This window comes from Mugil cephalus, chromosome 21, assembly GCF_022458985.1.
Source record: "Mugil cephalus isolate CIBA_MC_2020 chromosome 21, CIBA_Mcephalus_1.1, whole genome shotgun sequence".
In the NCBI taxonomy this organism is placed as follows: domain Eukaryota; kingdom Metazoa; phylum Chordata; class Actinopteri; order Mugiliformes; family Mugilidae; genus Mugil; species Mugil cephalus.
In genome coordinates, this window is record NC_061790.1 from 19,996,802 (window position 1) to 20,012,627 (window position 15,826).

The 15,826-nt window shown below is 40.4% G+C and overlaps 2 protein-coding genes across 2 annotated transcripts; one reads left to right on the forward strand and one right to left on the reverse strand.

Annotated features, from left to right (window-relative positions):
- Nucleotides 1-1,222: 1,222 nt before the first annotated feature.
- nus1 (NUS1 dehydrodolichyl diphosphate synthase subunit) lies at nt 1,223-6,801 on the reverse strand. Its single transcript, XM_047574308.1, has 5 exons — nt 6,230-6,801; nt 5,097-5,225; nt 4,494-4,646; nt 2,388-2,487; nt 1,223-2,171 (listed from the first exon to the last, which is right to left on the reverse strand). Exons 1-5 carry the CDS (start codon nt 6,630-6,632, stop codon nt 2,081-2,083), a joined length of 876 nt encoding a protein of 291 aa, XP_047430264.1. The 5' UTR covers nt 6,633-6,801; the 3' UTR covers nt 1,223-2,080.
- Nucleotides 6,802-7,615: 814 nt separating this feature from the next.
- psmc6 (proteasome 26S subunit, ATPase 6) lies at nt 7,616-15,826 on the forward strand. The gene is made up of 14 exons (XM_047573685.1): nt 7,616-7,774; nt 8,261-8,340; nt 9,315-9,354; nt 9,484-9,536; nt 10,470-10,537; nt 11,859-11,973; nt 12,762-12,849; nt 12,970-13,031; nt 13,122-13,245; nt 14,532-14,593; nt 14,737-14,857; nt 14,961-15,041; nt 15,268-15,339; nt 15,430-15,826. Exons 1-14 carry the CDS (start codon nt 7,690-7,692, stop codon nt 15,546-15,548), a joined length of 1,170 nt encoding a protein of 389 aa, XP_047429641.1. The 5' UTR covers nt 7,616-7,689; the 3' UTR covers nt 15,549-15,826.

A 15,826-nucleotide genomic window follows, 5' to 3' on the forward strand; every position in this document is an offset into this window, starting at 1 on the left:
GCAAGTTCTACCACTAGGGGGCGTCGTTTCACCCGGGCTCCTTCCCAGGAGTCATACGTAATCATTTCATTTTGGAGATGAATGTGCACATTCTAGATGAAGGTCTTCTAGTTTCCCTAATTTAGTTCTACAATATAATATACTGAGAAATAAATGAAAAAGAATAATGTTGGATATAATGGATGATCCAGAGGCCCCTCCCCTCAACCCATAGGACCCAAAGAACACCACTAACAACATACTGTTTCCAGACCACAGGACCCTGTTTGGAGGCAAGTGAGGCCTACAGACCATTAGGAAGGTATGCTATATAATGTTATGCCTGATCAGTGTATAAACTCATTTGTGACATTGCTTTTTACTATCACAATTACCCAACTGCCTTATACAAAACTAATGGCTTGTATGGTGTTCCCGGTATAAGAAAACAAAACAAAAACATGATATTTAGATACAGGGCCTATTTAAACCATTTTGTAAATCTGCAAAATAAAAAGTTGCAAACACTTATTTTGAACATTCCTTTGCATTAGGTTATCTTTATAAAATATAGAAAAACAACAAACTAACAAGTCAGTAAAGACATCTCATTTGGGTATTTTGTATGAAAATACAAGGTCATTTAACATTAGCCCTCTTTAAGCCTTTTATGATTAAACTGCATGTGCTGATTAAAGATTTGTCCACAGATTCTCTCTTATTTGATGAGGATTTTCTGTTATGGACAGAGGACAAAGGATACATCTTCATCCAAGAAAACAACAGGGTATATCAAAGGTCATTAAAGGAAATCAACATAATTATATTTGAACTATTTCACCCTTCTATATATTTATTTTGGCCCAGTCCCAGATGTTCTGTTCTTCCTTTGGACCAACTGAGGTTAATTAGTGGAAAACAAGAGTTTAGATTAAGAGTTGATGACACTTACCTTTCCAGAACACCTATCCACCTGCTTATTCACATACTTATCCACTCAAACAACTCAAAATGTATCCATCCATCCATCTATAACCTGCCACCACTGAAAGCATTTGGTTGAAAAGGAAAGTTGACAACAGAAGGCCCCCGACAGCTGAGCAGCAGAAATCATGTTAGGAGAAAGAATTTTGATTTCAAAGCCATAACTGGTCTTCTTATTCTCCATGGTTTACAAACATGTTGTTAAATGCCTTATAGCATTAAAATAAGCGCACATTTCTCAGAAAATACAGAGTTGTAGTGAATTGAAAATTAATTACAATTTTTATTGACATTTTACTTTTTGAACACACAGAGTGGTATTACTGGAACATGAAATGTATGTCAAATCTATGAAAATGAGATGCATCTTCAGTGTGAACAGTCTGTTCAAGGTCTTATTTGACAAAGTCGTTAACTTAGTAGAGCTCGTGATCTGCATTATTGATGGAGGCTGAGATAACTTGTCATTACCTGACCCACGCATGGTATGGTGGAGTCTTCAATCAAAGAAAACCAAGCTAGTCAAAATGAATAGGTCAAGTTATAATGGTTCTGTTGTTAAGTATGGTGAAACTGATTGAATGTGAGCAGATACACAGACGGCGCATTTCTTTATTTCAGGCCTTCAGTCAGACAGAAACGTTACACTACACATGAGCACAACTGGTGGCTGGGTGGAGCACAGGAACCACATAAAATATCTCATATTTAAACATCTTTAAACACTCTGTTCTTAAGCTTAACTTTCACTGTTTAGCTCATTTGCAGTTTGTAGCTGAGCGTCTCCTGTAGCTACCTGTAGCTACATTTCCCAGGCTTTTATCTCCTTTGCAGACTTCAGGAAGTGGCAGCCGGAGATCAATAAGTGTGCCAGAGGGCTTGAGAGGACAGAATAGGGAGTCGATGCAGAACTTCTCATGTTACTCTTTGTGTGTGATGTGCTTTTTTCTCTTGATTTGAAGAGCATGTTTCCCAAGTCTTGGAATGTGAGTCTATTACAAGACAAGAGCCGGTGTCAGGGAGTGAGCTGGTTTCTTCAGTTAGGTAACTTTGAGCCGTCTTACTGTTTACCCTGAAGCCCACACTTCTTCAGCAGAACATGACGCTGGTCTACACGTCACTGTCCGAGCCGCTGCTGACACATGCTGTATCGCTGCAGTGCAGCCAACAAGTCCTCATAAGAGATGTTTCTGTGGGAGGGCAGGGAGCTGAGGACACAGAGCAGGACACAAACCTTAAATATAGAACATTTCATAGCCTACACAACTGAAGACATCCAAAAAGAAAAACACTCTGCTCTGCTATTTTTTTTTTTTTTTAGCATTTTGTAAAAAAAAAAAAAAAAAAAAAAAAAAAAAAAAGGCATTTTCATTAAAAGCTATGTTTAAGTAACACATCTAACAAGCAAACAAACAGTAGCTTACATAAATTCAGTGAGCCTTATGTGCCAGGGGAGGAATCCCAGTGCACTGTTCACAGGACCAAACTTCACCACCAGCTCAGGGTCTGGAATATTCTTTGACTCTGGAACAATACAGAGACAGACAGAATATATCTGTGACCTCTGTGTGTAGACATAGATGATACAAAATACAAACAAAAACTTTCATCCAAGACAGTTGTGTTGTCATACCTCTGTGTTTTTCACTGCTTTTCTTTGGCATAGTAATTGTAGCACAAAGTGCTGTCTTCTTGTTTCAGTGATCTATGCTGCCTATTTTCTTTTGACTGACTCTTGGGCCTGTTCACACCTTACGTTAAGACACGATCTGGGCTCTAGCACAGCAAGTGACCAGGTTTAGAGATGTGTGTTCAGACCTGGCATTAACAAATCTAAATGTGTCTCCAGATCTGATCAGTTTTATATGCAGCTCTATATCCATAAACCCTGACCTTGTCTGTGGCTAGGGATGGGTATCATTTAGATTTTATCCGATACTGGTGCTAAACTTTGGAAAAGGTGCTGGTGGTTAAAAGGTGCCTTTTTTGGGATTCACATAATAAGTGTGCTGCTTAGTAGGAGTAATACATTTATACAGCAATACAATTGAGGGCATTCACAACCAAAACTGGCGAAAATGTGTAAAACTGACAGCTTTGATCTGGGAAATAGACAACTATTGGCAGGGCTGCTTTATTTCAACAGCTCTGGGATATTTCTACATTACTTTGTCACTTAAGTATGTAAAAGTAGGAGTAATTTCCAAGTGTGGCAACAGACTTTGGAAACAGTTGCTGTGAACCCACAACATGTCTTTAAAGGAGTTCTCAGTGGAAGTGGGAGAACACATCTCTATGCTGCATATTCATCTCATCAAGTCGCCAGCCTATCACATGGATCTATCTATATATATCACTGAGATATACAATATATCACACCTAGGGTCAATTTACAGTCACCAATTAGCCTAATGTAAGCCTAAGGTGGGAGGAAGCTGGAGTACCCGGAGAAAACCCACGTGAACCCAGGGAGAACATGCAAACTCCACCCAGAAAGGCCCGAGCTGGACTCAAACCCAGACCTTCTCGCTGGGAGGCATCAGTGCTAACCACCGAGCCACTGTGCCGCCCGCTGCGTATTCAATTCAGAAAAAAAAAAGAATGTACCAGTGATCTTGGCAACATAAAAGGCCTGGATCTCCAAAGACAGCCATGGTGTTTAAAGATCACAGGATCATTTCCATTGTAATGAAAGATGCCTTCATAAGATACATTCAAGAATGAGAAGGCGTGTCCAAACTTTTGACTGGTAGTGTATTCGTTATGATGAAATGCAAAGTTTGGATGCACTGGGCATGCATAGCCTTCAATGGCAGGGGTGTTTACTGACAACGTGACAGAAGAATACATACATACACACAGACACGGACACACACATATACATACATATATATGTACACACTATAGTCTAGTACAGGCTATGTGGAAATAGATCATGTAATCTCTGTCTGACGTAAGAGTGGGTTATGTTCCTTCAGCAGCCTTTTCACAGTCCTGGGGAAAAAGATGCTCAGATTCTGCGGAACAAAGCTGATTTTTCTTCAGCAGTCTCAACCCGATTGAACAAGCATTTCACTTGCTGACAGAGCGCAAGGGCTGTAATTTGTCCACTTGGTAGTAACAATTTTTCAAATTGATTGTTTTAGATCAATAAAGAATCTTCAATGTTATCTGAGGTTTCGAGATGCAGACATTTGTATGACTTGATTTCGGCAGAATTCTGCCAAAAAGACACAGCGCCAACAAGTGTTTGGGTGGCGCTGTTACAGAACGAGTCAGACTGACCAGCACACAACTATAAATAACTCAGATCGGCATTGGCTATGGGTGTAGGTTACTGTGTCTAGGTCCCGCAGTACTATAAAAGAGCCTTAAGTCTCATTATATTGATTGGAAACACTTCTGGTCTCGAAATTAACTTGCAATCCTAGAGGTGCACAGCATTTTACAACTCACATATATGTAACTTTGGATCATTTTCCTGAATAAACAAATATACAAGTATAAAGTTTACAGTCATAAATTGATACCTCTGAGAAGTATGTCCAGCATGGTGACGCTGACATCTTTGGAGCTCCTCTCCTTGTTCTCCACAGAGCTGCAGAGCTGCTGTGCTGCCTGGACAATGCTCTGTTTTCCATCCTCTGGAGACAACACTTTCACGGTGGGTCTGCAGGACACAACTAACACACACACTGACAGTCACTCTGCTGCAAATGCTAACATTCTGCTTTCTGTGTCAGACAGCGTTGCACGCAGTGGATCATGATGGAGTTCAGGTTGATGCCAACAGCTCGTAGGTAGCGGGTAGCAACACACCTGAATCAAGTACAGTGTGTCCTGTAAGGTGTTGTTTCTGGTCTGGTATAGGTGGGTGGTACATGTGGTAGATGTAACATCCACATGAATGTCAGGTCCAACACTTTCCAAGCAGAAAATTGAATCGCCACAAGACGGTCAGTGTTATTTACTTCTCCTGTCACTGGTTCTAATGCTGTGGCTGATCGGTGTGTGTGTTTAATCACAAGTCTCCTCTTCTCTTCCATCTCTCCTCCTCTATCTATTTATCCTAGTTTATCGATCTATATAGAAACAACTCTGTTAAATATACAGTAAAAACTTTTTTTTTTTACCATGGTACTGGTGGTCATTGCCATTGCTCAGGAACTGCACACTGTATTTGGGTCCATCTACACCCAGAAGATCCTGCTGCTGCTTTACTATCTGCTCCAGTACATGGGAGTTGTTCTTCTGAAAAACGCCTGAGGAAGAAATACAAATTAAGACTCAAGACAATTAAAATAAACTGTATACATGCTAAGATAAAGCAGGAGAAAGCAGCAAGGCAATGAATGTGGAAAATGAAACACTTGAGCTCTGACTCCGTAGCTGTTAACGGATTACTTGGATCACAAAATCAATTTAACACGTGGATTCCACTCAGCAGCTTGCATATAAATTTGCTAAAGAAAATAAATATAGGTTCTATTCATCCGCCATAGGAAAGAACAGCTTCAACATGTGCAACCTTGACCTCTCACCTGAAAACAAACATTTGAACATCACCAAACATTCGCTTCTTCAATAGCTGTCTGTTTTCAGTTTCAGTTCAAACATACTTCTGTACATACCCCTGCTTAAGAAATGAAACCCTGCTTGTATTCTTAACTAGGATCCAATACACGAAAACATTTGTATTTTTATTTCAGATTTTAAATAGGCTAATGATTGTAATAAATGACCTGTTGCATCCACATAACTGGAAATCGATCATGTTATTTGCATCTGTGCACAACTGAGGAACATGTGGAGTGGACTAATAAAATCTCGACAGTCTTGTGACATGACTCAAACAAGACACCGTGATGAATCATCTAGTGGGAGGAAAGTTCATTTGACCACAGTGAAATCCATTGCATGCGTACATGGCTGAACAGGACCGATTCAAAAGTTACGAAACGTGCAAACGCAGTCAGAAGATTTATGAAATATAAGTCAAACACTCATCAAACTAGTAAAACAGGACTTCCTCAAAATAGACAGTTAGACCTTCTAAACATTACTACGGTGTAGTGTGTACGTATGATAGCTTAGAAATAAAACTGCAGATTGGTATGAATTTACTTTCAGGGGTAGAAATAGCGTTAGCGTTACTAAACTTGATAAAATGGGAACATTAAGTATGTATCGTTATTGAAAGGTAAAGCACAATAAACCCCCACACAGCCTGGTTGCTAAAGAAGAAGTAGGGAGAAGCAGGGATTACCGTGATTATCATAGACGCTGATATAAGATATACCGACAGCCATACACCACACCACCAGGTTAGCTATGTCAGTGTAACTGGGCTCTTCCTCCGCCACCAACAAGCCGACGTGGACCGGCAGCTTCTCCAGAGATTTGCCGTCTGACAGCCACCGAGCCCGTTGACAGTCAGCGGGGTTTCCATCGGCGCTCGGAGCGGCGCTAGCGTCGGGGCTATGCTTTGACTTTTTCTGGTGGTCAGAGAACCGAGACAGGGCCACCGGCAGGAGCAGAGTGGCAACAGCCCGCTCCAGCAGACGGCCCTTTAAGCTCCGAAGACGGACACGGAGCCAGGAGACGACGGATCTGTTGACGTGGAAGAAAACCAACAGGAGTCGCCATAGGAAGCCGAACAGCCTCGCCATTAATGTCCTGCTTCCGTGTGTAGCTTAAGGTGAGTTCTGCAGAATACTGGTCGGAACTCGGAGTAGCAGCGTTTCACTCTTGGTGTTTTCTGTCAGGTAAGTCTGCCTCAGCATTGCACGGAGCTCATTCCACCTGCCGCCATCTTTCTTTTCTTCTTCTTACAAGTTCCTACGGAAGTCCACTTCCTGGATGTTGCCTTACTGCCACCTTCAGTTTTCGTCCGTTTCAACTTGTTTTTTCAGTCTGAAACCCCTAAATGATCAGAATCAGAATTACTTTATTGATCCCAGGGGGAAATTACTTTTCGTTACAGCAGCTCCTTCTCAAAGTGTACCAGTGTAAAGAACAAAGAGCAATGTAGGCAATATGAATAAGTAAGAGAATGTAAAAATATAAGAAATATATATAACAATATGTACAAGTGAACCTATGTTCCGAGTTGTTGCTCTATAATAACATTGAATATTGGATATGGGGTATTGCATAGCGGGAATTATTGCACATGGTGAGTCCATAGTCAATAATATGTAGGAAATATGTACAAATATATAAAAATAAAGTGAACATTAGTTATTGCACAATATCAGTATAAATATGGTTATAAATATGGGTTATGCACTCTCAGAATGAGGAGTTGTACAGGTTGATGACCACAGGCAGGAAGGATTTCCTGTGGCACTCTGTCCATTTAACGAATATTTGTTTAATTAAATATACGACTCTGATTAGTGCACATTCTGAGAAACCGGACTAGAAACAATGAAGCATATTTTCTATTCCACTACTACAGAAAAGCTGAATTATTCTTTTTGCAGAGCAGTATGTTTGTGATTTTTCATTATATGACAACAGACAGATCGCGACATAACATAACATTTTTAAAGAGTCAAATTTGTTGAAATATTGTTTGTTTGTGCTTCTAGTTTAAACTCATACGCCAGTTGGTGGCGGTAATGCGCCTCTAAGGCTAGCTTTGTCAGCCTCCATTGAAAACCAACGAAGAAGAAGCAGACTAGGAAGAAGACGCGGACGTTTCCCGGCATTCAGTGGGGCGTCATGGCGGACACGAGAGAGAAAGCGTTACAGGACTACAGGAAGAAATTATTGGAACACAAAGAAGTAGACGGACGGTTAAAAGAATGTAATGGAAGATTTGACTTACAAATTCGTTGTGTATGAGGAATACGTGTCGTTTGATCCGATGAGCGTGATGTTAGTGAACAGTCAGCGTCAACTTTCTGAGCGGCTAGCTTATGCTTTGTCATGCACTTAGCATCCTCGTAGAAATGAAAAGGAAGCAAACCTGCTATTGCTAGCAGCACTAATTTAGCTGACAAAATAGATATGCAATGCTTTGCAGTAACTTGGTAAATGGCTTTACACACCAGTCAGTCTCAAAACTGCAGTCGTTAGTTTGATACTGGGATGTTGTATGTGCTAGCTTTCTTTAAGGGCTAATGTTGACAGTGGACGGCTAACGTTGACATTAGCAACATGTACAGCACAGCACAGCACCGATACACGACAGTTTGAGATTTAATCTAGGATGCAATAATCAGTTTTTGTCTGTTAATTTCGGTGTTACTGAGTCACTGCATTCCGGCTATCTTTCTTGTCTATGTTTCAGTGAGAGAGCAGCTGAGAGAACAAACTAAACAGTATGAGAAATCAGAAAATGACCTCAAGGCTCTCCAAAGTGTTGGACAGGTAAGAATATGTATGTAATGTATGATCTATGAACACTGTAAGCAGTTGTTTCTCTCGTCTGGATTCATTAAAGTGACTGCAATAGGAGGCTGACATTTGAGCCCTGTTCACACACAGACTAGTTTTACCTGGGTTTTTCTAGTAACTTTTTAGTAATAATCGTAGGGGGTGCAAATTGCCCATGTTCGTAATTTGTAAAGTGAAAATTGTAATGAAAATGAACTACCCCACTTCTCCTGACACAGAGGTCCTGTGATGATACTAAAGCCCTATTCTCATGGGATTAGTTTTACCTGATACGTCCTGTTATTCAGATATTACCCTATGTCTCCGTCTTTACTGATGAACACATTAATGGTTGATTTAATGATTTCATCCATCTAAACGAGTGAATAGTTGAGCAAGCTTTGCGCTCTGAATTATGTCAAAACAGATGTTGTTTCGGATTGAATTAATATTTTCACAGGACATCTGTGTTACAAGAATTGTTGCAAATAACTGTAGTTGTCAAAGTGTAGTTTTTATAAAACATTTGGTATTTTCTCTGATATGTAGCGTGGTGAAGCTGAAAGGACACATTGTAAGCGCGTACATTAAATTAGAGTAATATACAATTTTTGCTTATCCTGTGCGAATGCACCACACGTAACCCAGACATAAAGCTATTGTTTGAGTCTTGTGAAAATGGTTCTAAAGATGGCTTTATATATTTCTGGCGATGGTGAAAAAAATAATGGGAATTGAGAAATATCATTATCTGATCAAAATGTGCTTATGTTAATTTTTTCATTAATCACAATCTACTGACTTCCAGTACGTTTACAGGGTGTTTGCTAGCTCTGAGTATCCGTGGGTGAATAGATGGTAGAAGGTTCAGTGTTTGGAGATATTTGAGGAGACTGGTCCAGAGAATTAGAAGAGAGGATGAGAAGTTCATTAATTCTGTCTTTACTGACTGCACGTCTCCTCTGCAGATTGTTGGAGAAGTGCTGAAACAACTGACTGAGGAGAAATGTAAGTTCATTGGCAAACATCATAGATTTGCATTATTATTTTGTAGTACTCACCCATCTGAACCTTCAGTTGTTGTGTTTAGACATATGATTGTTAATGTTTTGTTTTTTTCCACCCCCTTATTTCCAGTCATTGTAAAGGCCACCAATGGCCCCCGATACGTGGTTGGATGTCGCAGACAGGTACGTGCTCATCAGGTGCTGTCGTTTTTTATGTGTCACCTCTCGTGTGCTTTTTGATTTATGTCACAAAAAGTTCTCATGCGTCATTTACGGTATTTGTGCTTAGCCGACTTAGACAGACTTTAATGATCCACGTGGGAAATTGCTTTGTCACTGTAACTTGCATATAAAAGTAAACAACACAAAAACTCAAGAAAGACAAAACAAATTAGATCAAATTAAAAAAATAAATAAAAATAAACAATGTAATCAAAACATTTACAGAATTAACTTTAGGCCTATATACAACTTGGCAAAATCAGTGCCTGAGGTGTTTGGCCATTTGACCAGTTGCATAGCAACAATGACATGGATTGTGTCGAATGGCGTCTCCTTGTACTTGTGAGGGAGGGATGTAAATTCAAACGGAGCATTCCGCCCGTTTAGTCTGGATCCAGGCACAGGTGTACTGTGATCCTATGAACCAGATCTTCCAAGCACTTCTCATGAAAAAACTGATAGCAGAAACACACCACCGGACACCACAGTGGCCGCTCAGCCGAACTCCACAGCCAAAAACATAAAGTCCAGAGAAAAACAAATAGAGGGAGAAATTTATAGTAGTGCCTCATCAGTCTGGCTTGCTTACAACTCCATCCAAACAGTAAACAGCGCTGTATCTTTTTGCGAGTTGGGTTCATTTTTGTTTCCACGTCCTGCTTCACTTTCAACATTGGCAACTGAAACCTTTGGCAAAATTTAGTTATTTACAGCACGAGTTATACAAATGTCTGTATCTCCAAATGTCCTCGCTTAATATATCGCAATGGCATGCATATTATGGCGTTGATCTTTTTATTTCCAGATGGATGGATTGATAGAAAGACTACCTCAGTAAATGTTGACTTGAGTATAGAGAATGTGATCTGTTATCTGTATTATTTTTCATTCCAGCTGGACAAGTCACAGCTGAAGCCAGGCACCAGAGTGGCTTTGGACATGACTACGCTCACTATAATGAGGTGCGCTGCATATGTGTATTAATAAGAACTGTTTAAAACAGCATCAGAACATGTGGTTTTAAGTTGATTTCATTTCCATAACAGTTGATGGCCACTACATATGTTAAAGTGTGCACTTAACCAGAAGGTTAACCTTTGTAATATTCTGAACTATGGCTTTCCAAAGAAAAGTAGCCCTCTTTTCTACCAAGCTGATGCTCATGCATCAGTTGCAGTGGTGGGTTAACACAAAAAATATTCCACGCACCTGTTGCAGCCATACATTCTATGCACTCCAGCACGCATTAAATCAAGGGATGCACCGATATATCAGCGTAACATCGGTATCGGCCAATATTCACCTCATTAATTGCCATCTGCCAAAAAGTTACAGGGCCGTTGTGTTTTTTTGATTGCTATGTCACACGAGCGCTGTGCTGAAGAGAGATCCTGTTTCTCTCACTCTCTCTTTTTGAGTTGCAATTGACAGAAGGGAGCACCCCGCACGCACATTTTCCTTGATAGGCTGAAACAACATGTCAGTTGGCAGAACTTCAAAGTCTCAGACAAAGATTTGTGATATGCAGTTTGCCATACATGTGCCAGCCATGTTTCTAGAGGCGGTACTGTAAGTCAGGATTTTAACACATCAAATCTCATAGTCGACCAAAATGGATGAATGAATGAACAAAGTTGAAACCACTGCCAGTAAGACTCAAGGCGCTTTTATAGTACTGCGGGACATAGACACAGTGACCTATGTACATAACCTCCACCGGTGTCAATCGTTTTTAGTCTGCCTCGCTCTGAAAAAACAAAACACAAAGCAAAACAAATAACTCATTTTTATGTACTATTAAGAGATTGTTTTTACATTTACACTTCATATATTTTTATTTTCACAAAAAGTATTATTTTAAACATCGGTAATGATGCATCCCTAATTAAAACACTGTTATGTCAGGTAGTAAGCAGGTAATGAGCGTGAGATTTACCAAACACACACACACACACTCTGCATCCTCCTTAGTTTGTTTCTGCGGATGCTTTAGTCTTTATTTGAATCTGGGCTTAACATGCACAGATGGGCTGAGATTTGTATTGTGGAGTCCCAAAAGGAAAATATCGATCTTAAAGTCATCATGTGACTGGTAATGTCCTTTACTAAGATTTCTAGTGAATGAGCCACTCTAAGTGTCCCAAACCTAGACAGTTGTTCTTTTCTGCAATGTCAGACCTGTCAAATTATAAATGTATACCAAAGAATTTCATAATGATTTGATACAGAGCAGGTTGTATATGCAGTGTATGATGCCAGCATGTGTGTCCTGTTCTTTCAAAGGTACCTGCCCAGGGAGGTGGACCCTCTTGTGTACAACATGTCCCACGAGGACCCTGGCAGTGTCTCCTACTCAGAGATTGGAGGCTTGTCTGAACAGATTCGTGAGCTGAGAGAGGTACGATATGTCTTACACGATCAGATTCGAGTCACTTCCACACTGTGTTCATGAAAATATACAGAGGTGTGAAATACTCTTTCTCCTAGTTCAGGGGTGTCGAACTCATTTTAGGTCAGGGGCCACATACAGCCCAGTTTGACCTCAAGACCAGTAACATAATAGCATATTAACTTAAATATATATATATATATATATATATATATATATATATATATACACAGAGCGACAACTGTTTCCCTTTGTTTTATTACAAACAAGTAAATTATGAAAGTGCTTACATTTGATGAACTGCACTATTAAAAACATTTCATGATTAACCGGGCATTTAAGGAAAAAGAGGTACAGTTTTGGTGTAGTTCTAGGTCTCAATTTTGGGTTATGTTCACAACTCTTCCTAAGATTATGTGAACCTTAGAAAACCCAGTTACTTTTATTAGAAAACTTGCAATGTAATTTTTGCACTTTGCAAGTTCATCTCGCAGGTCAGATGTGTTAGTGGGACAGTGTGAAACATGCACACTGTCCCACTGTGCTGGTTATGTCGACAAGACAGTAACTACAACTGCTTTACTTTGCTATTGTATCTACTACTCAACAACATTAATAATTAATTAAATCAAATATTTGCAACTACGTTTTATCGTGTTTTATATGTCTGCGTTATTTGCAGTATGTGTTCTAATGTTTGTACAGATGAGCTTTGAATGGAGGTTCTATTTTGGGTAAAAATATGACCAAATGATATAGTATTTGCCAATCATTCCAAAATTGTGTCACTCTGGCAGGTCATTGAACTTCCTCTGACCAACCCTGAGCTCTTTCAGAGAGTGGGGATCATCCCCCCTAAAGGCTGCCTGCTCTACGGGCCTCCAGGTCAGTAGCTGAATCACTGCCACTCCAGCGTCATTCCATAGTTTTATGATAAATGATGTAAGCCCATAAATGTAGTGTAGCTGTGTCATTTTGTTTATTGATATGTTCGTTTTGACACAGGCACTGGGAAGACTCTTCTTGCCAGGGCAGTGGCCAGTCAGCTGGACTGTAACTTTCTTAAGGTGAGAGTGGGTGTCACCACCGGGGTGTGTGTTGCTGCACTGTGCTTCTGTACAGTCGGTCAGTTAATGGTGTCTGTGTGTGTGCTGCAGGTGGTGTCCAGCTCCATCGTAGACAAATACATTGGTGAAAGTGCCAGGCTGATAAGAGAGATGTTCAACTACGCCAGGGACCACCAACCATGCATCATCTTCATGGACGAGATTGATGCCATTGGTGAGTGATGCTGAGGACAGGGTTTGTTCCTCCTGGGGCTCCTCTGAAGATGCAGCAGCTTCTGCTGACTTTTACTGTCCTGATTATGAGGCTGCAGTATATAATGCATAGCATAACACATGCTATTGGACTTAGCGACAACAGCAGCAGCCTGTGCAGTTCATCTATAGAAACAAGAGACAAGAGGCTTTTGAGAAGTAGGATTCTATAGACGGATGTATGTAAGATTAAATGGGTATAAAAGTAAATTAGTATCTGCGAATAAATCCATTTTATAGTTAAAAGTTTTCAATGTAACTTTGCTAGCTAAGTCTTTTAAAGTTTAGCTAGTTATGGAGTGTTTTCCATCAGGTTTTGCCCTACTTTTTATTTTATATAATTGTAAATCTAAAAAATTTAAAAAAGTGGTAGCAACATCAGAGTCTGTTAGTGAACAACACAAATAACTTGTCAAGGTATGTGAGTTATCTGTGCTGTTTTCTCTGTCAGCTTAAATTCACATCACAGCAGGTGAGATGTGGAGTGTTTGAGGGAGGGAGGGAGGGAGGGAGGGAGAGATGCGTTCAGGAGCTATAGGAAAAACAAAGCAAGCACGACGTTGTTTGAAACTTAGATAAATACTTCCAATACATTCTAAAAGCATGGCGGAGTAAATTAGACCCTGGCACTGCCATAATATTACCACTCTATGGGAAACACTGATAAAAACTTACATCAGTTTATAAATTGACCATCTGGTTGTGAACAGACTCTAGTCATATGACTTTCAGGTGGGAACCACACACAAAGTTTCCCAGTCAAACCTCCCCAACAGTCATTTGGAACTGAAGAATCTACTATGATGACAGGTCCAGCTGCCTTTTGTTTCTGGTTTGCTTTTTGGATATGAAAGAGCTAGGATGGTAGTGCAGTGCTTCAAACCACCTTAAGGGTTAGAGTTTATTTCTAATTTAGTTCATATTATGAACAATTATCCCTGAGCAGTCATTTACAGGCCCAATTGTATTTGAGGATATTTTATTCTGCTATGATCCAAACTGCAAGAAGGAAAGCTACCACAGGTCCTTCATCCCAACCGCCACCAATAACCCATACCTGGGACTTGATATTTTTGTATACTTTTTGTCTACTAAATTCTGTGCTACTATGACAAGGAAATTTCCCATAGGTGGGATAAATAAACAATGTCCTATGTCTCGTGTAGCTTCACGCGAATACTGTCATTCAGGTTCTCCTCAGATCTCCTCTGATTTATCTCTACACGTTCTGTGTGTGGTTCTCTGCAGGTGGCCGTCGTTTCTCAGAGGGAACCTCTGCTGACAGAGAAATCCAAAGGACTTTGATGGAGGTAAGTGAATCACAATCTGTTTAGATGTTGTGGGTCTGCCACAAAATTGAGACTGGCTGAACCACTACAGCTATTGAGGTCATCACAGTGGCTGAATTAAAAGAGCTGAAGCTGACAGGAGTTTTTATGTGTCCTGCTGTCAGCTGCTGAACCAGATGGATGGCTTTGACACGCTGCACAGAGTCAAGATGATCATGGCCACTAACAGACCAGACACTCTGGACCCTGCCCTGCTGAGGCCTGGCAGACTAGATCGTAAAATCCGTAAGATCTCCTCATCATCCTGTGTGTGTGTCTGTGTCTGTGTCATTTGCTCATCAGCTCAGTGGACACACTGATGTGACTAATGTCCCTCTCTGTCCTTTAGACATAGAACTGCCCAATGAGCAGGCACGTCTGGACATCCTCAAGATCCACTCAAGTCCTATCACCAAGCATGGAGAGATAGGTTTGTGAGCTTATACTCTTTACATCACAATGTAATGCTGCACATTAGCACTGGACTTGATGCCATTGTCGGAGTGAGCTGTAGTAGTAGTAGTAGTAGTTAGTCTTATTGGTGCTGGCTAAAAGAAAAGATAATAGACACTTTAACAACTAACACAGTCAACACAAAGTAACCAGTGCTTAAAGTAAGCAGTACCCTTCCTCCAACCTTTCTCCAACCTTTCCAGATTTTGAAGCCATCGTGAAGCTGTCAGATGGCTTTAACGGAGCTGACCTGAGAAACGTGTGCACAGAAGCAGGTTGGACCATGATTCAGGACAATGACTGTTTCAATTTTCTCCACCTATATTCTCTTTTTTTCCTTCATGTGAAACTGTGTTTGTTTTCAGGATTGTTCGCGATCCGCTCTGACCGTGAGTACGTTACTCAGGAAGACTTCATGAAGGCCGTGCGGAAGGTGGCGGATTCAAAGAAGCTGGAGTCCAAACTGGACTACAAGCCTGTATAAACCTTCCTTTTTCTTTACTCTGCCTTATGGTTGTTGTCGTATTTTCATGGGTTTGCTGTGTTCTACACTTCAAAGTCAGAAACATTTGTATTGGTGGGAGGCAATATTAGAGAAACATTATCCTTTTAGATGCAGACGATGCGTGTCATGCAGAGACTCCTGTTTCCACCTGTTAGTTTTACCTGCCATAGTGTTCCCAGCACATTCAAGAAACTTACCATTCTGACATCCTAAGAAACACTTAAATGACTTTGTGTATTAAAATATACCATATATCA

Coding starts and splice junctions, on each gene's coding strand:
- nus1 (XM_047574308.1), bottom strand. CDS start 6,632: ATGGCGAGGCTGTTCGGCTTCCTATGGCGACTCCTGTTGGTTTTCTTC. Junction 5,226..6,229: donor CAGCGTCTATGATAATCACG/GTAATCCCTGCT, acceptor TTTCTTCCTCAG/GCGTTTTTCAGAAGAACAAC. Junction 2,172..2,387: donor ATAAGGCTCACTGAATTTAT/GTAAGCTACTGT, acceptor CTGTGTCCTCAG/CTCCCTGCCCTCCCACAGAA.
- psmc6 (XM_047573685.1), top strand. CDS start 7,690: ATGGCGGACACGAGAGAGAAAGCGTTACAGGACTACAGGAAGAAATTA. Junction 9,537..10,469: donor TGGTTGGATGTCGCAGACAG/GTACGTGCTCAT, acceptor TTTTCATTCCAG/CTGGACAAGTCACAGCTGAA. Junction 15,340..15,429: donor AAACGTGTGCACAGAAGCAG/GTTGGACCATGA, acceptor GTTTGTTTTCAG/GATTGTTCGCGATCCGCTCT.